General features: G+C 30.9%; 4 protein-coding genes across 8 annotated transcripts; 2 read left to right on the forward strand and 2 right to left on the reverse strand.

Annotated features, from left to right (window-relative positions):
• Positions 1-5,614: 5,614 nt before the first annotated feature.
• LOC105792693 (26S proteasome non-ATPase regulatory subunit 8 homolog A) lies at positions 5,615-8,403 on the reverse strand. The gene is made up of 6 exons (XM_012621395.2): positions 8,233-8,403; positions 7,866-7,944; positions 7,177-7,279; positions 6,390-6,653; positions 6,097-6,208; positions 5,615-6,000 (listed from the first exon to the last, which is right to left on the reverse strand). Exons 1-6 carry the CDS (start codon positions 8,335-8,337, stop codon positions 5,860-5,862), a joined length of 804 nt encoding a protein of 267 aa, XP_012476849.1. The 5' UTR covers positions 8,338-8,403; the 3' UTR covers positions 5,615-5,859.
• Positions 8,404-10,296: 1,893 nt separating this feature from the next.
• Positions 10,297-13,312, forward strand: LOC105792694 (B3 domain-containing transcription factor VRN1). Its single transcript, XM_012621396.2, has 7 exons — positions 10,297-10,538; positions 10,652-11,114; positions 11,213-11,352; positions 11,430-11,703; positions 11,798-11,953; positions 12,028-12,200; positions 12,953-13,312. The coding sequence occupies exons 1-7, from the start codon at positions 10,464-10,466 to the stop codon at positions 13,205-13,207; spliced, it is 1,536 nt and encodes a 511-aa protein (XP_012476850.1). The 5' UTR covers positions 10,297-10,463; the 3' UTR covers positions 13,208-13,312.
• LOC105792695 (uncharacterized) lies at positions 11,865-17,336 on the reverse strand. Of its 4 annotated transcripts, none has more exons than XM_012621398.2 (5): positions 16,913-17,336; positions 16,755-16,808; positions 15,586-15,711; positions 14,793-14,996; positions 11,865-12,182 (listed from the first exon to the last, which is right to left on the reverse strand). In XM_012621398.2, the coding sequence occupies exons 1-4, from the start codon at positions 17,279-17,281 to the stop codon at positions 14,817-14,819; spliced, it is 729 nt and encodes a 242-aa protein (XP_012476852.1). In that variant the 5' UTR covers positions 17,282-17,336; the 3' UTR covers positions 11,865-12,182; positions 14,793-14,816. The 4 variants fall into 4 exon arrangements, with proteins under 4 accessions (XP_012476852.1, XP_012476853.1, XP_012476854.1 ...); XM_012621399.2 differs by having other exon boundaries at positions 11,865-12,235; XM_012621400.2 differs by lacking the exon at positions 11,865-12,182 and adding an exon at positions 12,788-13,009.
• A 1,357-nt stretch (positions 17,337-18,693) lies between these two features.
• Positions 18,694-22,404, forward strand: LOC105792696 (uncharacterized). Of its 2 annotated transcripts, XM_012621403.2 has the most exons (6): positions 18,694-18,859; positions 19,619-19,719; positions 19,830-19,907; positions 20,026-20,097; positions 20,182-20,279; positions 21,326-22,404. In XM_012621403.2, the coding sequence occupies exons 1-6, from the start codon at positions 18,836-18,838 to the stop codon at positions 21,907-21,909; spliced, it is 957 nt and encodes a 318-aa protein (XP_012476857.1). In that variant the 5' UTR covers positions 18,694-18,835; the 3' UTR covers positions 21,910-22,404. The 2 variants fall into 2 exon arrangements, with proteins under 2 accessions (XP_012476857.1, XP_052490127.1); XM_052634167.1 differs by lacking the exon at positions 18,694-18,859 and having other exon boundaries at positions 19,621-19,719; positions 19,817-19,907.
• Positions 22,405-22,783: the final 379 nt, after the last annotated feature.

Here is a 22,783-nt window from a genome sequence, read left to right on the forward strand (position 1 = left end):
CCATTGTATGGGTAATTTTTTTAATTTAAAAAGTGGAAGGGAAATTCTAAAAAAAAAAGTGTTAAAAGAGAAACAAATATCTTTATAATTATATATTTTTCCACTTTGGATTTAGTCTATCTCATAACAACAAACTTAATCAAGGTTATGTTTTAAGTTTGTGTTTTATAGGGGAATTCCTTCAAATATCCCCAAACTATTGTCTATTTTAGAATTGGTTTATAAACTTCAAACTATCCTAATTAAGTCCTCAAAGTATCAATATTGTATAAATCATGTCATTCCATCAACTTAACCATCAATTTAGGTGTTAAATGACCGCTAAGATTTGACTTTGAGTATTTTAAAATACATTGATCAAATTACAAATTTCAGTATACCTATTGTGAGAACAATTTGACTCGACGTATTAGAAAAATGTCATTAAAATTTAAGAGAGCTTATCATATCCAAATAGTTCATACAATAATTACACATTTTGCAATTTGACTCGCATGTTATAAAATATTTCATGCCAGATTTGAGCATGCATAATGCTTAAACTAATCACAAGATTGATATAAAAAAGATTTAATTAAAATGATACTAATATTTTGAGAACTCAGTTAAATTGTTTTGAAGTTTATGAAAAATTTAAAATTGGATGATACTTTCAGGTGTATAGTGCCATTAACACACGTACATATATATATATATATAGTTGTTTTTAGGTACGTTATCGGTGAATTGAAAATTTTTCTTAATTCGGGTTTTGATGATGACAATTGTCTTTTGAATAATATTTCAAAATTCAAAATAAATAAATAAAAATGAATATATATCATCATTTTGACTTTGCTTGTGAATTTTTTTCTGTTTCCCTTGACATTGTAATTAATAATAGCCCGTATATCTGCATGCTAGAGGTGTCCATAGACCAAATTAAGTCGAGTTGAGGCTCAATTTTCAAAAACATTTTAAGTTCAAATTCGAACCCGACTCAACAGAGAAACTCATTACTATTTAAAATTAATAAAATAATAATTTTTATTTTTATTTTTATATTAATCTTTACATATTCTTATAATTAAAATTAAATAAAAACATTTTATTTACATTCGGGCCGAACCTGATCGTGACAAAGCCTCTTTATTCAAGCCGGTCCCAAAGTCGAGCGGGCCACCCGACCGTGGACATCTCTAGTATATTTATATAAATATAATATAACATGTTAAAAATAATTCAAGAAAGAAAAAAGTAAATCTAGAAGTAGTGTAATTGAAATTTACCAAAAAGCAATATAGAAGACAAGAGGTTTTATCTGGTTAGAGCTCCGGGACTGATCGGTTTTCCGGCAACAAAAACAACCGGTGGCGACATTTATTATTATTTTTGCGATCAAAAGCATGAGGGCTGATATTAAGCCAAGTGCATGCGCTGAGTTCTTTGGATATACACATTGACCAGAAGCGTCTATCGTTACTTGCGAAGTCTGCAAAAAAAAAAAAAAACTCAATATATAGAAAAACATAATTAGAAAACCTTAAAAAAAAATTACAAATTTTGATGCTTTTTAATTTTTTTTTTTTTACCTTAACCCTTGTAGATTCAGCTGCAAAGCCAGTAATGGCTGATATTATCCCCAAAAGGATCACAACGAAGCATATAATTATTCCTTTTTTCTCCATTTCTTTACTTTCTTCTACTTTCCTGGGGAAAATTCTGGGGTTTTCTGTTTGGTTTATGAGAAAAAGAAAAGAAGAAAATCTGTTACCTAGGAATGTCTGAATTCTGAAACCAAAAACTTTGTTGTTTGTGTGGTGGCTTTCATTGGGATGTCCTTATGCAATATATATAGGATTTTTGGCTAACATATATTATATTAAAGTAATTATTTTATTTAATGTAAAATAATATTTTTAAGGCATTAATCTATACTATTATTAAATTTTGACTAAATTGATGAGTTATTTAAAATTAACTCAATTAAAAATATTTAATTTTTTCAAAATTAAATAAATTTTATTATAAATAATTTTTTCTATATTTTTATAGAAAATCTATATAAATTAATTTAAACCTATAAAAATATTGATTTAAACTTAAGATATAAAATTCCCAAAGACTCAATTTTATCATTTCAACTAAAGCTTAATTGCTTTTTTTTGACATATATATATATATATATATATATATATATATATATATATATTATAAATATAGTTTTGATATAATTTTTCACTGACATCTGGGTATGCTGTAATATATATAAATTATTATTAGATATATTAGCTGTGGGGTTTTTAACTACACAAATGAGATGAAAAAACGTCATATGTTTCATTATTTAGTTTTAAATTTTTTTAAAATACCAACTAAGAATACATAATGATTTTTAACTTCATTTGTGGAGTTAAAAATTTCACCGCTAATACATCAAATAAATTTTTTATATTTTAGTCTCTAATTGAGTTGATGTTATGAGTCTCTTCTTGTTTCATTATGTGAGTTAGATGAACCTTTTATTATGTTATATCATTAGAATAATAATCTATCAACTTGCTAGTTCTTTTCATGAGACACAAACAGGATAATATATCCTGAAAGCGGAAAAACTACTAAAACTTCACGAAAGCCTCACAAGGGTTTATGTACAAACAATGGGCAAGCCCCTATAGATTGTATCTGAAGACAAGAAAAGAGATGTTTTTACGTCAGCTCATGGATTTATGGATCTTGTAGCGGTTAAATAAGTTAAATAACAAATAACAATAAGAACGATTTCACACCAATCCACAATTTAATTAAGAATTAACTCAATCAAGAAATGACTAAAAATACATTCTTTGTACAAAATAACAAATATTTTTTATTTTATATAAAATTTATAAAAATTAATTTATAAATAAAATCAGAAAAATATCCTAACTTACATCAATTTATAAATATATTTCAACCAAAATTTAAGGTAAAATATTTTACACTTTACATCTTATTCGTCCCATAATCTAGTTTATTATTAAATTATATTTAAAATGAGGTATTAACCTAAGTTTTTGGCCGGCGAAAACGAGTCACATCTTAAAACTAAAACAATAAATTAGTTTGTAAGTTACTATATGTTAGCTCATATTTTTAATGTATTTTTATAACTATATTTAATGTATATTCGATGAAGTATTTTGTCTCTCGACTTTATTGAAAGTTTAAATGTTTGAAGAGGTGACGAATTTATAGGGTGAGAGCGCTAAAGCAACGCAAAGGTTGTTGGCAAGTGTCTCAGCCTCCCAAAACAAAAAAATTCAATTTTGACCTTTTAAATTTTACAAAACTTTAAATTAATACGTGATAAAATTGCATATTGATCCTGAAAAATGATATAAAATTTTAGAATGATGAAATTATATTTTAACTCTTATAAAAAATATAAAATTGAAATTCACTCTCAAAAGATTTCTGACTTTACTTCTGGGGAGTTCTTTGTTGGGAGCCAAAAAAGGTGAACCATGCATGTTACGCATGATTGGACTTGAAGCCATATCTCACAATATATAAAAGATTTATGGGTGAAAAATAATATGTGACGCGAGTTTGAATATAACAATGTGCATCTTGTATGATTTACCTTCTCGGTTATTTAGTAAGACGCTTTCACTCTATAAACTTGACCTCTTCATATATTCAAGTTTTCAACTAAGTCGAGAAAAAAAACTCTAACTGGAGACCAAAACTAAGGTCAAAATTTACGAAGAACCCAACGCAACAAATTAATTCCATTGGTTCTTCAGCGAAAGAAACAACAAGCTTTCTGATATTTTATAGTAAGCATTTTCCAACCATATAAGGACCAACCAATGAAGCTTGTTGCAATTTTATTTTAACTAGAATAATTTTATTTAATTCGACTTGATTTAAATTTCATTTCATTCGATTTAACTCGAAAAAAAAATTAAATCAAGTTAGAATAATAAAATAGGAATCGTTAACTATACTAACTCAATTTTTTTTCACTCGATTCTATCAGATATTAACCCTTACAATAAAATATAAAAATACCATAAAAATACACAAGCTAAAGAGACTAGAATTTCGTCTTGACAGTTGGGTGATAATGTTACAAAGGTATTAAGCATGAAAGGATAAACAGATAGAACCAAAAAGGAATGACGAGCAATGAAGCTGCCCTATTGAATAATTGACTTAGTAATTGACAACCTCCAAATTATAATAAAAATTATATTTTCATTCCATGTTTAATGAGGTTCCAACAATGAATGCTCAAGGTCAACTTCATTTTTTTAAAATATATTTCATATTTTTATTTAAATTTTAAAGTAAAATATAGTCGAGGTCGGTAAACTATTAGTAAGTTTATGCTTTGGTAATTTAACTTTAAAAAATTATAAAATAGTCATTGAATTATTTGAAAGCTTCCATTTATGTCGCTAAATTATTCGAAAGCTTTTTATTTAAACTACTGGGTTGTTGAAATTTTTTTATAGTCCGACTAGCGAGCTTCAAGCGACAATTCGACAATTAGCACGTGGATCAATACTCATCGGTGAGTAGAAGAGCATACATTAAATCAAGTCTATCTGACGGGTGATGTTGGATATCGAAGAAGAAAGCTAATTGGACTTTGGTTCGCAGATAAGTGAAATTCAAAGTTGTTTTATGGAAAAAAAAAACTAAACTATAGAAGAGAAGGAAAATGAGAACTTTCAATTGGTGTAGGTGTTGCAGATAGAGAAGGTCGTATAACAACAATTTTAACAACCTAGCCAGTTAAATGAAATTTTCAAATATTTTAGTGACCATTTTATAACTTTTCTTTTTCACAATGAGTAACTGAAACGTAAATTTACTAATAAATTAGTAACCTTATGATAATTTACCTCCAAGAATTGAATATTTTCAAGAGTCTTTGGTATATACACTACACGTATATCTCAATGTGTGGAATATGAATAGATTGAGAATATACTTGTACCTATTTTTAAAGTAAATTTATATGGTTGATTGAATTTGATCTAATTTTAGACGATAACACTAATTTAATGTGTTTCAATTTAATTTTAGTTAAAATTTCGATGTATTTCAATTGATTTCAATTACTATCAACTTGTATAAATGTGTATTAATATGTTGAGACAATTTTTTCTTAACCATATTTTATAATTACATTAAAAATATAATGCAATAATTAAAATAATTGAACATTATTGTTTATTTTATATTTTAAATTAATGTAATTGAAGTATATTTTCATGTATATATAATATATCGGCAAATAATAAAATTTGCCCTTAACGTTTATCATCTTTTACAATATTCTCCTTATCTTTAATTTTTATCAAGCCTGATTTGAAAGGAAATTGTTAGTCAACTTTTTTGCCGACATGGAATGACATCTCATTTATGCTTTTTAAAATTTATTAAAATTTAAAATGATGATACTTTTTTAAAATACCAATCATTTAAAAATTTAAATATTTATTTACTTTTTCATCCCTGGAATTAAATGAGTTATAAATAGACTTTTATTAGTTTTTTAATTAATCTGTAACTCAACTATTAATAAATTTATAAATTATGATCACTTAACTAATCTAAATTAAGTCACTCCATCATATATGAAAAACTTGAAAACCAAAATGCATGCATATTCAAACACATCCAACATTCGTCTCGAAATCCAACTAACATAGATTCTAGCAATTTGGAAGCTACTAATGTATATAACTAGAAATATGAAATGGAAACAACTTTTTTAAGTTTCATACTGAATGTAGAAAGTAAAAACCCACAACAACAAAATGATTGCAAGTTATATGAATTTTCTTTAAGAGCAGCAAAAGCAACCACTGGATAGCAGCTTGCCTACACAATCCGCTCCAACTCCCTAGCATAGCTAAGAGTTTGGTTAATCAGTTGTAGGGATGGGATCTCCTTACATGGTGCAGAATCTTTAGCCTTCTGGAAATACACGGATCCATTCTTCACCTCCCAGTCAGGATGCTCCTGCGACAAATGTAATACAGGTCCAAATAAGCTTTTTTTTTTCCTGAAAGTCTTTTGATGAAAATGGGTATTATCGATGTTTACAAGAATGCTTACCTCTTTGATGTATTCCAAAAGTTCTTGATCAGATGAGAAAAGTAACATCTGTCGGGCATCGTTAATTGAAAGATAATCATATGCCTTCTCACTGCATCCAGCTATTTCATCTCTGAAAATGACACGTTTATGAATAAACAACAATACCACATAGAGCTGATTCTACGAAACTGATGTTGGAATGATCTTAGATTCAAAATGGTCACAAATACAGCCATAATTTAAAAGACAGTCTACCATGCTTTAATATTGTTATCCCCCAGAAAACTGTCACATGAAATACAATTGCTTACCTCACTGTTTTTGCCAAGAGATCCATGAAATAAACATAAGTTTCATGAGGAGCATTTTGTCTAGCACTCAGGACACGATTGTAAGCCCCTTCCATGAAGGATTGCTCCAGCTCCACAGCATGCTTGATGCAAGGATTCTCCAGGGCAGTGGCCGAAAGCAGTTCCAGTTCGGTATGGAACTCAGCAATTCTGTTCTGGACAAGAAGTCTCAAGAGATTAAGACCTAGAATCAGGTACTCTTGCTGGGATGGTGGAAGACGGCTACTGCTCCATCAGGAAAAAAGAAAAATAATTACCATCATTTCCTTAATCTGAATAATAGAGGCTTCTACATAAGAAATTTATTCGCACATAAGAGTACACACATTAAAAGGAGTGGAAGTTTCCTTAAGACAATTTGTTCATAGGCCAAGAGTTAAAACAAATCCAATACCATCACACTCATACAAGACACAAAATCCATTTTAATTTCTTTATGTATTAAAAGTCTTACAACATATATATACACACACAAAAAAACACTTGTAACTTGATTTTCTAATTAGAAGAATCGATATCCATATTTTACTAATGGTTAGGCAGAGCTTTATAGAATGCCCCTCTTATATATTCATCTATCTTAACAGCTAGAGAGAAAGGGGAGGAAATTATATCGAGAAGAAAAAAACTAGACCTGGAAAGAAAATTAGATATACAGCACAACAGCAACAACAAAGGTAATAGACATAATTCCCAAACTACAGAGCAAAAAACCTTAAGCATAACCCTAAAAAGACAAGCAACTAACCCAGCATCCGTATAATAGGGCTTCAACTGGAAAAAGTCCCTCTCAAAGGCATCTTGATCCTCAATCTTAACACTGAGGACAACAGCATGTTCGTAAATTTCCCCTGAAATTATCAGTGAAAAAATAAAAGCAATAATTAAAGAACTGGTAATTGATAATCTTCAGACAAGCAGAGATTCAAATTCTTAATTCTATTCAAATGGGTTAAAGTTAAATTCATATAGAAGCTGCAACATGCTCAAATGTTTAACTGTTGCCCCCACTCTTCATTTTTTCTTGATATATCCATGTCTAACACAAGTCCAAACATGGGTATGAGGATATAACCCTCCAATAACTCTCTGAATACATGAAAAAACTTGGCAGAAAATTCAACATACCGACATCAGAAAATTCAACATTAACATCCGAGTCCTAGTAACATAGATTTAACTACAACCATAGGCACACAAAAGAAAAGAAGCTTAGTGATCCCAAAAAATGAACCAACCTTGCATGTTCCTAATCATATTTGAGATATGTCCTCACTACGGAACAAAGCTACATCTAATAAGTTACAATATGTATAAGTGCTGAGGTTTTTTCATATAGAATCCTTCAAAATATGTGAAAGCTAGTGCTTGATGGACCAACATAGAAATAAAATAAAAATGAGAAAGCAAAACAATGAACTGAGTCATAAGAATTACTTGCTAAGAGCACTTCGTTAACCGAATTAGGGGTGTTTTCAAATAGCGGAGGAAGGCTCCTAAACTTTGTCAGCAAAACCTGCAATAATAAAAAACCCAAAATCACTTGAGCAACATTTCAAACGCATCAATTTCATCGATCCAATTTCCCGAACTCAAACACAGCAGCTAATTCAAATATCGCAAACAATAGAAACACAACAAAACCCCTAAAATCCCTAAACCCTGAACAAAATCAACCATCCAAATAAACTAACGATCTAAAAAACGGGATCCATCATCTCGAGACGAATCAGAGCCCTAGAATTTTAGCCCGAATAGAGAGAATGGATTAGGGTTTGAACAAGTTCAAAACAAATAAAAAAACCTTGAGTTGAGAAAGGAGATTGGCGCATGAATCGAAATCTTTTCTAATGAATGCAGCTTTGAATCGCTCGAACATCTGCGACACTTCAGTTAGCTGTGGATCCATTTTTTCTCTCTCTCGCAAGCTTTCGTGTTGCCGAAACAATGGAAAATTCCTTTTTCTATTTTCACTTACAGCATAATATATAAGGCAAAAAAAAAATTGGAACTCGGCTTTTTCTTTTTCTTTTCCGGTTTTACCTAAACCGGTCCTGTCGGTTGGAATTGCGCTGATCAGATTGGGTCGGGCTGTGGTTTTTTTAAGGATGGGTTCGAGTTAAAGGGATCATCGCCTAGGGCCCAGTTCCAGAAAAATTTCTAAGTCTAGCTCTGTTTTCGAGATAGTCAGACACTAAAAAAACTCATTTTACTATTTAAAAATTTAAAAAATTGATATTTTATATATTTTTTATATGGTCCAAGTTGAGTCGGGTGAGCTACCCAATCCTTGGATAGGTCTTAGTTCGAATTGAATCCATATAAGTTATTAATATTATATATAATTATTTATATCTGATTCAGTTTGAAATATGGATTGCAAATTTTTATTTTTTTTTGAAATTTACAAGTACAAGTACATATACAAGTAAAATTACAATGTGTAGAATCAAACTTTTACAGTACAGATGAACTAAGTGTTGTTTTATAAACTCGAAAACTCAAAAATTTAGGTGTTGTTTAATAAACTAGAAAATTAAGGGTTGAAAATCTATGTATTGAAAATTAAACATTGAATTCAAGTTATAAAATTGTTTGATATATTTCTTAAAATTAAAATTAAGTATGGAATATGATTAGTTTGTTTGATAAATGAAATTTTAAAAATTTAAAGGTAAATTATTTAAAAAATAATGTTAAATAAATGAGATAATATATTTTTTGGCCACTAAACTTGACAACTAAGTTCACTTTGGTACTTATACTTTTTTTGTCCACTTTGGTCCTTAAACTTGAAAATTAGATCTATTTTGATCCCTTAACTTAGATTCTGTCAAGATTTGATGATGTGATCAGTGTTACTGGAGCAAGATCAATATAACGGTCCAACAAAGGGGTTCAATAGATTAACTAGAAAATTGTTTGAAATTGGTAAAAATCGAAACCGAGATAAAAATCGACAGTTGAACAAGTTAAATTAGTTTAATAATTTTATTAGAGTTTTTTTATGAATTTTTAATTATTTATTTAATTATTGTTGGTCCGACAATTGAACCGATTGAACTGATTGAATCAAAAACTAGTGATCTGACTTATTCAATCATCGATCCGATTATTAAAATATGGTATGTGACACAATCTAAGATTGTCACATACCATTAATGAAATCAAATGTTTTTTAATGAAATCAAATGTCTAATACATAATAATTAAAATAAATGTTCAGATTCATAAAACATGGAAAATTAAACTTTAAAATAAAACTGATTCAAAGTTTAAAAAATCGTCATTTCGAATTTGGATCTATATAAAATTTTCTACCCATGCATTTAAAAATAACCTATTCATTCATTTAATTAAAATAAATCTAATCATGGGTTGAGTCGATATAAAATTGTAGGTCAACTTTTTAGGCTCGTATTTAGCCTGAAAAATGAATCTAAAATTTTGTTGAAGCCTGACCCATATTAAAAATATTAAACCCAAGTCTGATCCGACCGTAACAAAAAGAAATAAATTATTTTTTATATAAAAAAATTTAAAACATATAATACATCACACTAAAAATATTAAGAAAAAAAGCATAGCATGTGATTTAGGTTGGGCCTGAGTAAAACAAATTTTACCCGAAACTAAATGAGTCTTAATTTTTAACTAAATTTATTTTTCGAACCTATATTCTTATTCAGATATTCCCACTTTTCTAACCAGCCAGATAATTCTAAGCACGATTAATTACAACTCAATTATGAAATATCCAAAAACCCATTCAACTTACATAAGTTATTTTTGGGACAAATTTCATTTAAGAAAATTGGGTAAAAAAAAAAGTTATACAAAACCATGAGCTGGTCAAACAAGTCAAGAGAACAAATTATCTTCATTAGATGTGTTTCTTGCAGCAGTGAACATAATCTCACCATATGATTAAATCTCTTGTCAGAATTTGTAAATGTAATCACAATAAATACAAGGGCATAATAGAGCTTTTCTTCTTCAATCTCTCTCACTTCCATTGGTTGTAAGAAAAGAAAAATGTTTATCTCATCCATGAATCATCCAAAAACACTTCATTTTTTCAGGATTATTCTGTCCCAAACTCAAAAGCTTGTAATAACCCTTCCTCTTCTTTGCTTCTTGGGTTTCTTTGTTTCTGCTTTGGTTCTTTCTGCTAATTCTAATTTCTCTGCATTTTTTTTCTGAATTTTCTGAATTTGTTGCAGCCCTTGCCGAAAAGGTTCGTTAGTTTATACGGAGACGATCTATCGAATACCGTAATCGTTAAAGCTCCGACGGGGCCAGAATGGAAAGTAGAGTTGATGAAATGTGATGGTGAGATTTGGTTAGCTAATGGTTGGAAAGACTTTGCGGATTATTTCTCTTTGAAGTATGGGAACCTATTGATCTTTAGATACGAAGGTCATTCGCGGTTTTACGTGTTCATGATATTTGATCAGACTACATTCGAAATCGAATACCCGAACGGTATCGATAACCATGATGTGGAGCTCCAAATACCGGACGTGGAAGAAGTCGGGAGTGAGGATGTGGTTGAAATAGTCAACAACGTATCGCCATCCCGGAAAACAACGGAGAAAACACGTTCTTCGCCTCGTAAGAGAACAAGAATGCAGGGAGCTACGAATGCGAAAAAATCGGAGTTTCGAATGTCAAGCAGAGATGGAAGTATAGAATATATGATGATATAAATTTACTGATTTAATATGTTCTTTTTGAGCTCAGATTTTGTTCACTATTCTTTCGAATTTGATGTTACTCGACAGGTAAAATCGGTCCGGAGCAAGCTGGTGGAGGCACGTCTGCTGCCCAGAGATCATCGGCATCGTCAGCTAACCATTTTGGATCGGAAAAGCCATTCTTTGTAGTTAATATACAGCCATCGTACATTACCGCATTTCATGCTGTAAGCTCTCCCTTGACGCATTGGCATTACATATTGAATATCAATTGAATGAAATCGTTTCGAGCTAATAATTGCAGAATGTTCCATTTACGTTCGCGAGAACTTATTTCACTTGGAAGGAGGCCGATGTTATCCTTAAAGATCGAGACGGGAGAACTTGGCCCATTCATCTCAAAGTATACAATAAATATCATTGCACAAGCTTTGGCCGTGGTTGGAAGGCATTTGCAATCGACAATGATTTACGAGTAGGCGATTCTTGTGCCTTTGAACTGCTAGAGGGACCCGAAATATCATTTAGGGTTACTATTTTCCGGAACCCCGAAGATTCAAATGATCGCCATACTAGCAGTACGTACAATACCTACAAGCATTACTAAGTTAAAGATTTGTATGATTTAGTGACATCTATGTATGTTTTTACTATGGCTGATCCGCGGTTCAGCTCGTGGGAGTAAAATAGGTCATGGTCGGCACAAGAGGGAATTGAATGCTCGGAGTCAGATTGAATATGATCATTCTAGTGAAGATGAAATGATTAGATATTCAAAGAGGAATAAAGGATCTCAAGTTCCGAGAAGAAAAATTAAGACCAGAGATGGTAAGTCATAAGAGATCGAAGAAATTTCCGGAGTGCTATTGAATCAAAATTGCACCTAATGTTCTTACCTGCAGGAAAGTTCGATGAGGCGATGCAGAATAAGACTTCAGCACGGCGAGCTATTCAAAGGCTTCCAAGCAAAGGAACTGCCATTGCTAGAGCTCTTGAAAGAGTAAGCAAACTCAGGTCGGCTCATCCGTTGTTCAAAGTCATTATCACAACAAATTTTCTGCAGAGAGGGTTTCCGGTAAAGATCTTTTCCCCGTAAATTTGCATATTTAGCTTCATAAAGATAAAAAGGAACATAAAACTTAGCTTCAATGCATGCAGTCCTTTGAATCTCGAAATATCGAATGTTACGATCATATAAAAATCTACTATTTACTTGGGAAGCAAGAAACAATCAGACATCAATCTAAGAAACCAGCATACAACTTGGCTTCAATGCCTGCAATCAGTTGATTCTCGAAATATCGAACATTTCGATCACATCAACATCTCTTACTTGCTAAACAAGCAAGCATCAATCAACCATGAATCAGAAAAACTCGCATACAGCTTAGCTTCGATGCATGCAGTCAGTTGAATCTTAAAATATCAAACATTTTGATCATATTAGCATCTGCTATTTACTTGGGAAACAAGAAACAATCAGACATCGATCTAAGAAACTAGAATACAACCTAGCTTCGATGCCTGCAGTCAGTTAAATCTCAAAATTTTGAACATTTCGATCATATCAACAAATACTATTTACTTAGGAAGCAAGAATCAGCATTAAATCTAAAAAACTGACAGTTTATTAGCTTCGATGCCATCAGTTAAATCTCCAAATATCGAATGAACATTTTCAATCATATTAACGTAAACTATTTACTTATGAAGCAAGAATCAGCTATCAATCTAAAAAAACTCGCATACAACATTGCATCAATGGTGCATCAATCTCGGTTTTCTTTCTTTTTTGTTCACTATCTAAGCATCATCAACCTTATGCAGAGCATCCCAGAACGCTTTTGCGACGAACACATGGAGCAAATTCCGGAAGATGTGACCCTTAAATATAAGCATAAATCATGGCGTGTAAGGATGATTATTTGCTCGGACAGGGCAGGCCGATTTAGCGTCGGCTGGCGGGCATTTGTACAGGGAAATAAGCTCAAAGTTGGAGACGTTTGTGTGTTTAAGATGATCAAGAAAACAAATATTGTTTTCGAAGTCTCCATTTTCAGAGATGGTTTAACTCTTGGTTGAACATCTGCTAAGATTCACCATGAATATGTGACTCGTTTTGTGACTCAGTAATGTATGGATAATGTACCGAGTTAGTTTTGTTTGTATAAAAATTTGTATGACGCAGTAGATGTCTCAGTTTAAGCCTTCTCTTCTTGCTTGAATTTGCTAGCTGATTTAGTGTGTAAATGGCAGGATTGACAGTCAAACCGATCATATTACCGATTCTCAATTCAACCACAAAAATTTTAAAACTAAAAAATAGAAAAAAAAAATTTGATTAAACAGGTTTTTTAGCCTGATTTTGAGTGATTTTACAAGTTAACCGATCTAACCCTTTTTTTGAATTGATACCTCAATTAGTTTCCGATCCGATCAATTAGTCTATTCGAATTTAAATACCATTAGAAAACTAGTTCACTATATTAATGTCAATATCATAAGTTTCTTATTTTATTAAAAGGAAAATTATACAATAAACAAAAATAAGACAATAAAGGAAATTATACCCATCAAATAACTTCAATGAAAACAAATTACAGATGTCTTATATTGATTTTTTTCATAAATTTATTGGAAAAACCTTCAATAAGTTCATCTGTGTTAATTTTTGCTTATAAAGTTTAAAAGAGTAAAAATGGGTCATATATTATTCAAAAGATTATTTGAAAATTTTAAGCTCAATAATAAATTAAGTGATGACATACCGTATATTAAAATATTAAAATTTTAATATAGTATTGAGTGACATTGTTAAATTAGATAGGATATTGAATCCTTTTGAACAATTAATATAAATGAGAATAGGCATAAATCTTAAATTAATATAAATTTCATATGACTAATACCGTTATCCATATAGTATTATTTTATGCTTACCTATTAAATATACAAACAATTATATTTTCTCAACATAAATATAATTAATTTTTTAATTAAAACATAATCCTTCGACTAAAAGATTAAAAAAAAAAAAAGAAAGCAACTTAACTTGATTATATCCTTTAATCCATTCAAGTATTTTAAACATTTCTTTTTGTTTTCTCCACATAAAATTTATTTAAAATTGTTCATTTGTTTCTCAACTTAAACTTAAAGTGGCACATTTTGTAAAATTCAATCAAAATACAAATTTCTCTCAAAAACAAATCATTTGTGCATACATACAGCAAATCAAATTTCTTATATAACATTACACAAAATTTATGTATAATTTGAGAATCATCCCAAAAATAAATTTTTTCTAAACTTTGTAAAATTTAAAAAAAATTGAAAAATAGTTCAAACGATTTGATATTTTTTCTAGATAAGTGATTTGAGGATTTTATTCAACTCTATATAGATTTTATTTAAAAGTTACAAATTAATCATAATTTTTGTCCAACATCGAACAGAAATTTCATCATCTAAGCCTCACATCAAAGTTCAAACTACATGCTAAATGCTATGAAATGAAACATTTTCTATCATCAGGAAAAACTCAGAACTACAATATATACAGTACAGACACTGATGGCAAATGGAGTAAAAACTGTTTTTCGAGATTAGGAAAAAAGGGGAGGGAGGTGCTCAGACTCATTGGACTATGGCAAGGCGAGAATCATACCTGTATATTTCCAAGACCATCTTGTCATTTCTCCTCAAACTCGACGTCGATAATTTCTGGTTCGGACTTTCTTGAACCGGTGCGCCTACTATCTCTGCCAAAGAAGTCTCCTTCTGGTTGCCATACAATGTTTCCACAGCTTGCACAGCGTATCATTTGGTTTTTATAACCAGCAAACTGTTTCCTACAAGCTGGACAAGCACCCTGTCCGATTTTTATCATAAAAAAGGTCAGTTTGCCATTTTAAACGATGTTTTATTGGTAAAATAAAGTTGGTTGAATGTAATGAACAAAATTCTGCAATGAAGAAGGTTTTAAAAAATATTTGGAATGGTATCGTGAATATATGCACCCTAGTTTGCTTCTGCAATCAAATTCCCTTTTCAAACCATATACAAAGTCAAAAAATCTACTCAAATACAATACACCATTCTAGTAAAACTAGCACTATCTTATGCCCCAAAATCATCCTATACTTGAAGAACTCACTAGCATAACATGCAAGAAGTTGCAATCTAATTTAACTGTAATCGTAAAAGATATAGTTTAAGAAGGAGCTACTTTAACTGTAATCATCAGAATAGCAAGTACAATAAATGGAAGACTAGACTTTGAGTTTAACCCTATTGTTCCATATGTTACGGATAGACACTACGTAGTATCACCTTTTACGGGGATGAAAAGCAATGAAAAATAAACAAATTTTACAAAGAATCACATATGTTACAGAAAGTCATCGCTTTTGTCTTGCATTTATCTGTGCCATATTATAGCAATAAGTGATAGCTGATACCTTAATAACAAGACTATTGGCAATAGTCCCGATGAGAAGAGGCCCAGCAAATGGTAGTATCCACATGGCAAATATTAAGAATCGAAAAAGCCAACCAGATAATGCAAACCAGAGGAAGAAAATCGTCTGCAGATGGATGAAAAAAACTCTACATGAAATGAGGTAGCAAACGAACTATAACTAATTACCAAAGCACACAATACAATATATCCAGATCCTATCCAAGGTTAAGAATTTCAAAAGAAATTCACTCTCATTTTCTCCACACTGAAGCAAAACACCTTTAAAAGATTAAATTTATAGGAAAAAGATTTGGGGAATGAGAATCATAAGCATATTACCCAGAACAGATTAATATACGCAGAACCTAACTCAAATGCAAGGCCACCTATACAAACTTGTGTACAAGTGACATGACATGTAAAACCACATAACACTCACCTTACATTTAGGCCCAAAACAACAAATACGAATAATATGAATATCCCATGGATTCCAAAATGAAGGCAACTAGCAACTTGGACATATTAACTATTCAACCAAAACCTGACTTACAGAAGACATAAAGCTCAACTTGGATACAAGCAATCTTAAAACCCAATGACAATGATGTCAGATATCCGCTGCTTAATAGACATAAGTTGTTCATCCTCTTTAATTCATAAGAGATAATGAAAACATGATATCGAGTATTGCAAATCAAACCCCTTTAACTTTTAAGGAGTTTTTCCTCACTACAACCCATGTTAACATCATATTTCTTTCATACTAGAATCACTGTTAAACCAAAAACAAAAGCGGGGTGGATGAACATATGGTTTAGTTATCATAAATGCTCTGCAGAAATTTTTTTCTTTTGGCTATGCTTTCTAGATTTCTTGGATATAAAATGCAATGAACATTTCGAAAGATCAAACATTTAAGGATACAACTTTCATGGAAATAAAAATGCATGACTTACTTCAAATTAAAGAACAATCTTTGGATTAATCCTTGTATCATAGCAAAATACACAATTCTTTTTATCAAATTAGTACAAAATTTTGAAGTTCGCTATTTCTTTTCAATTATTGGAGTTCTTTTAGGAGCAACAAGTAACAAAGAAATGAAGCCTACAAAAATAACTCAAGAAAATAAGTAAAATTGATATTTGGCCTAATCTTACTTACAGCAAAACTTCTTCCTAATGGAGTTTCTAAGAAATCATTCAGCTGCTTCCTGTACTGCAACCATATCCAAAAAATCCTCAAACAAAATGTTAGTATAAAAATTCCAAATGAATAAAAGAAGTTCAATTCTAGACCAAGAAATAAAATAAAACACGAACCCTAGGCCAATTCCTACGAAAATCCATAGTAGATGTTCGCCAACGGATTCCAATCTCGAACTCCCGGTCGAGCTCACGTGCACGGTCAGTGGCGGATTGAACGACGGAGGAGATTCGGCGGGAAACGGAGTACTGGCGGTCTAACCGTTCAGCGGTTTTTTTAGCTTCGAAGACGAATTGCTCGAAGCGGTCGTTGGCCGTTCGCCAAGCGTCCTTCAAGGCCTCGCCGGAGGCCACGCGGCGAGCGAAGGTGTCGAAGTCGCTCCGCCTAAAGGATTGGACTATTAAAGGACGCCGCCACTGAGGAAGCGGAGGCCGTCGCTGAAGCGTCATCGAATGCCATGCCGTCGACGGCAGAGCTGTAGACATCACTTAGAATTTCAGATTCTTTTTCTGTTTTTCTGGCTTTCCATTTTTATATTCATTATCATATAAAATTATATTTTATATTTGTTATCGAATTATTTATTTAACAAAGTATTTTAATAAAACTATTTATTAATTAATTATATCTTCTTTTATATTTCCTATCAATTTTATTTATTTAACAAAGTATTTTCATAAGATTTATTAATTTATAAATTAGATCATTTTATTAGTAATAATTTTTTGTTATATTTATAAAAAACAAAAAAACGTTTGGTTGGTTAAATCATATTAAAAGTAATGCATAGAATAATGTTTTAAGTATATCAATTAAACTTATTTTCTAATTTTTTTAAATAAAAGATTTATTACTACAATTCTCTGGTAATAGAATACATCCACAAATATAAATACATACCCGAGCAATTACACTATAGAATCAAACTAATATAAAGTACAATAATTTAAGAAGTAAAAGAATCGAACAAAATTCATACATAGCATACGGGTATAATATGATTGAAGAAGCATATGTGACAATTATGCACAGTAAGACTTGAATTTGATATATGCAATGTTTCAAAATATTTTTTATATTATAAATATCCGAAGCCTCATCATATGTAGTAGAAAATTGATTGTAGTAGAAAATTATTGTAGTAGAAAATAACTTTAAACTCAAATTGATTGTAGTAGAAAATTATCTGAACCCAAACTTAACCCGAAAGAAAACATATGAAAAATCTTAAAAACCCCAATTAAGCTAATCTATCATCTCAAAGGATGTCAATTAAGCCTTAACTTAATTGATAAAATAGTTATTACAATATTTAGTAAGACACAATTTAAGGGTTGAAAGATTATGCCTAGAAATAGGTATTCTATAAAAAGGATAATGTAATTTTGACCCATAAACTTGGTAATTAGGTTCACTTCATACATGTATTAAAGGGATAATATAATTTTGGTCTACTTTAGCACTTCAACTTAAATATTAAGTCAATTTTGGTTCTTAAACTTGTAAAATATAAAGTGTGATGAGTTAACACTCGAGATTGTACCACATTATTACTTAAAATTTATATAATTTTTAAGTGTTTATGTGGTATAATTTTAATGTCACGTTCGATATTTTAATAACTGCACCGGTGATTGAACAAGTTAGATCATTAATTCTCAATTCAATAAGTTCGATCAACGAACCAAAAATAAATAATTAAAATTCATAAAATTTTTAAAAAATAAAAATTATATCAAACTGATTCAATCTATTTAACTGTTGATTTTTTTTAAAAAAATTTAGTTTTATTAATTTCAAAGAAAATTTTCGAACCATTATCGGTCCGTCAACTTTCAAAGGCGTACTGTATAAATTATCCAAAAAAATTAAAAGAAAATTAAAAATAAATAAATAAAAAAACGACATCATAAACACAGTCTCGCGGATCTTTGAACAATTTTCCCTGTTTATCTCTAGTTTTTCTCTCTCTCTTCCCGCCCTGAATTTTCTGAACCTGTTTATCTTATAAAATTTTTAAATTTTCTTTTTAACCAAACATGAGCATTACGCAGTTCGCAATGGTAAACTTCTTCCTCTTAAACTGTCTTTTTTTTTTTTTTAAAGTCTGGAATTATGTGTAAGTAGTTGAGGTGTTTTCTTTTTGGCTTAATTGGAACATAAATTCGTTGAAGCAGTCGATAATCATCAATTTTCGCTTTCTGGGTAATTATTATTCACCCATAATCATTGATTTTTAGTGTGCAAAACTGAAAATTTTGTTCATGTACTTATTGTTTGAAGTCAATTATTTACTGAATAATTGAATGAGTAAAATTATATATTTTGCTATCTCTAAAGTTGAATTTTTGTTCTTCATCGAATTATGTATAAATAGTTTAGGCTTGAACCACTTGATAATCATCAATTTTCGCTTTCTGGGTAGTTATTATTTACTCATAATTATTGATTTTTAGTGTTCAAAACTGAGAATTCTGTTTATCTAGTTATTGTTCGAAGTCAATTACTTACTGAATAATTGAATTAGTAAAACGATACATTGTGCTGTCTCAAAAGTTAATTTTTTTTTGTTTTTCATCGAATTGTGTCTAAATACTTTAAGGCTTGAAGCACTTGATAACCATCCGTTTTCGCTTTCTGGGTAATTATTATTTACCATCATTGTTGATTTTTAGTGCTCAAAAACTGAAAAATCTGCTTATTTTACTGAATAATTGCTATCTCAAAGTTAATTCGTAAAAGTTGCATAGAAATTATATAGACCATTTGCTTTTGGGGGTTTTCCAAAAGTAAATTTTTGGTGGACTAATACTGAGATGCAGGTGGAGGAACTGGCGTTTCTAGTTAAGGACAATCTTCCTTGCAAGCATCTAGTTCTGTCAATGGAGGAGGCTTTTATGAATTTCCTTCAGGATGATACAAGGTAACTGAATAACCTCACATCCCAACACAACAAAATTGTAGGAAGTTCATTTAATGTACAATTCTCATTCAATCATGATCATTATGAATGAAAAAAGTGTTGGATTGCAGCTCAGATGGGATCCTAGAGTTGGAACCTATGAATTCATACAATCGGCTTCTCCTGCATCGTCTTGCAGATATATTTGGGTACTTCTCTCTTTTTTACTAGATAGGCTGATAAAATGCATCATCAGTTAAATCGAATTTGGAGCTGTAGAGCTTTCTTAGTTAGCTTTTAGTATTGATGTTTTGTTAAATTGGCTAGATTTGCTCATGAATCAATTGGTGAAGGAGACGATCGGCATTTGATTTTGCAACGATGCCCAGAGACATCAATGTACGGAATTTGTTTGCTTATCGTTGGTTTTTGGAAAATTTAGTTATAGCGGTGCTCATGACCTGGCAGCATTTTGTCTTGCAGACCTTCCATTCTTGTTAGTGATATACTATGGCAGTGTGATGAGCCTCAGTCTCTCACAGCATCTCGCCATATATTAACAAGAGAAGGAACTACACCAGGTGAAGTTCATGTTCATGATTTCCCTATTGAAGCAAGAAGTCATTGGCAATTTTTAAGAAATAAGAATAACATGTATAGCTGAGAATATCTATTTTCTTTACACTCTTTTCTATGGGCTAGTTATAGAGGATTAGTAAGCAACTAAGCATGCCATACAAGTTACTATGGGCCTTTTCCCATTTGGAACTATATGGAATACAGATAGGGAAAATTGATGAGAGAACGGAATGGGAGGATTAGCCTGTCACTCTTGTTTGCTTAAAAAATGGAATAGAAGGAAAGAGGCACATTTAAGTTTATTTTAAAATCATATTCATATCCCTTTTATGTACCAAAGAAAAGTGAAATAAGGACGAGGAAGGATTCCAAGATCTTACCAAGTTGGAGGGTTTAAAAAATGGGGGACTATGGTGGGTTGGGGAAGGATACATCTATCCCACCATTTCAGTGTCCTCCATCATTCACTTTCCAAAACAAGGGAGTTGGTGCCCTTTCTTGCAATATGCATACCAATAATTTTTCGGTCATTAAGTACATTTTTTTGTCATTGTGTGCTCCGAGGAAAAAGGAGTAGATTTTGAAGAGCATATCTAGCAAAACAAATCTAATTACCTTAATAAAATATCAGTTCGTTCTTTGTTACTTTTGTTTATGAAATTTGGTTCTCTTTGGATTATCTCCAATGGATGGAACACACTATTTATTTATCCATTTTATGTCAAGTTGTGTTGGCTAGTTTTGAGTTTGTCTTTCTTATCATTATTTTTGTAATCGCTAGAAATTACAGTAAGTAACACGCGTTACTCAACGATTTTCTGAACATGTTTAATTATTTAGAGGTCTCTCCAGGATTTAAGTGATCCTTTATCTTGATCTGAATTTGATGCCACAGGAACGAGTCGCTTTTTTCTTTCGATTTTGTTACTTATTATTCTAAATTTTTTTGTCTGCATATGTTAGTGATTTTTCTCTACATTGATTACTAATAATATTAAGGTGTTGAACCTGGCCGTTAATATCTAAAGGTCGCCCTTTTGTTTTTCAGTAATGGAGAAAAACTTGCCTTCTTTTGAGCTTAGTCTTGAGGAAAGAGAAGCAGCTTACTTAGCTGCTCGAGAACGGATTTTTGCAATGGATGTTGGAGAGGTTCGAGAACCTGTTAAGCATAAGCCACGAACTGTTCCTATTGTAGCTCGTCGAATGATTGCACATGCTTTAGGCCAAAGAATTAACTTATGCAATCTAGACGATAGTGCCCGGGATTTGAAAGACTGGGGGAAAACTGATGAACCAAGTGTTCATGATACAGATAAAGTTGATAATAATTCGAGAACAGAAACTCATCAGGATGCTGTTCTTGAACAGAGGAAACCGGTGGATGCATGTAGTAAAGCAAATAGCAACACAAGTAAACATAATACTTCGGTAGTTTGTGAGAGGAATGTTTCTGATGAACAAACCGAAAAGCGACCAACCAATGCTAGTATACCAGGTAGAAGTCGAAATAGAGTTAACAAAGAGTACTCTAAAGAAGAACATCTAGGAGCTGCAAAGCGAATGTTTGCTAATGCTTTAGGTTTGCGCTCGGCTAAGGATTCGAGAAGTAGTGAAAGGAAGACAACACAGTAGATAAGGAGCTGTTATGGTTTTTCCTATCGGTTTAAAGATAGAGCTCCATTCGAGGAGAAAACAGGTAATGTGAGTTTAGCTTGATTGCTGCTTGCTTGCGTTTTTTCGTAATTTGTAATTGGTGACATTATCGTCTTCTAAGTATTTCCACTTAGAACTGATGAAATTCTGGAAAATGGGTTTGCATCTAACCCGAGTTTCGAGCTTTGGTTTTCATGGAACAGAAGACACATCTAAGTTTTTGCGGGGAGTGAGTCATATTTGCAGGTGCAAAAGAGCATTTAACTTTCTCCCATGTATGATATCTGTATTGTGTTATGATTCTTGCTTGAGAGATAGGTACGGTGAAGAATGATTTATAGGAATAGACATGACAATTGTGTATTTGTTTCGTGTTCGTGTATTTTCTTGTGTCATAATCTTGTAGGTATTTTATATTTATATGATTTTTGAGGTACTAATAATTTGCATAATATAGATTTTGACATTTTTGTATATTCATCTTCTTTTCATGTTGTTTTCAGTTCATATTTTAGCTATTTTTCTCATGACTGCATGGTTTTGGTTCTTGTTATAACCCTATTAGCTGATTTTATTTATTTATTTTATAATTAATCTAATTTTTATGATGTAAAACAAATATTTTATATTTAAGATAATGAAAATAAAATTAAAATAACACAAATTTTATATAAAAATGTTTTTTAAGAGTTAATTGATTATTTTTATTTAGTTCGAAAATTATTAGTTTTAAAAATATTTATTAAAAAATTTTGAAGCTTCATCAAATAAAGTCCAAAAATCATAAAAACAAAATTGATTTCGTCAAAATAAAATTAACATGAAAAATTTAAAACTGAATCAAATTATAATA

Source organism: Gossypium raimondii, chromosome 8, assembly GCF_025698545.1.
Source record: "Gossypium raimondii isolate GPD5lz chromosome 8, ASM2569854v1, whole genome shotgun sequence".
In the NCBI taxonomy this organism is placed as follows: domain Eukaryota; kingdom Viridiplantae; phylum Streptophyta; class Magnoliopsida; order Malvales; family Malvaceae; genus Gossypium; species Gossypium raimondii.

Coding starts and splice junctions, on each gene's coding strand:
- LOC105792693 (XM_012621395.2), bottom strand. CDS start 8,337: ATGGATCCACAGCTAACTGAAGTGTCGCAGATGTTCGAGCGATTCAAA. Junction 7,945..8,232: donor ATCTCCTTTCTCAACTCAAG/GTTTTTTTATTT, acceptor TTATTATTGCAG/GTTTTGCTGACAAAGTTTAG. Junction 6,654..7,176: donor CCCTATTATACGGATGCTGG/GTTAGTTGCTTG, acceptor CTGATGGAGCAG/TAGCCGTCTTCCACCATCCC.
- LOC105792694 (XM_012621396.2), top strand. CDS start 10,464: ATGTTTATCTCATCCATGAATCATCCAAAAACACTTCATTTTTTCAGG. Junction 10,539..10,651: donor TGTCCCAAACTCAAAAGCTT/GTAATAACCCTT, acceptor AATTTGTTGCAG/CCCTTGCCGAAAAGGTTCGT. Junction 11,353..11,429: donor ACATTACCGCATTTCATGCT/GTAAGCTCTCCC, acceptor TAATAATTGCAG/AATGTTCCATTTACGTTCGC.
- LOC105792695 (XM_012621398.2), bottom strand. CDS start 17,281: ATGTCTACAGCTCTGCCGTCGACGGCATGGCATTCGATGACGCTTCAG. Junction 15,712..16,754: donor CATTAGGAAGAAGTTTTGCT/GTAAGTAAGATT, acceptor ATCCATCTGCAG/ACGATTTTCTTCCTCTGGTT. Junction 14,997..15,585: donor CCAATAGTCTTGTTATTAAG/GTATCAGCTATC, acceptor AAAATCGGACAG/GGTGCTTGTCCAGCTTGTAG.
- LOC105792696 (XM_012621403.2), top strand. CDS start 18,836: ATGAGCATTACGCAGTTCGCAATG. Junction 19,908..20,025: donor CGTCTTGCAGATATATTTGG/GTACTTCTCTCT, acceptor TAAATTGGCTAG/ATTTGCTCATGAATCAATTG. Junction 20,280..21,325: donor AAGAGAAGGAACTACACCAG/GTGAAGTTCATG, acceptor TTTGTTTTTCAG/TAATGGAGAAAAACTTGCCT.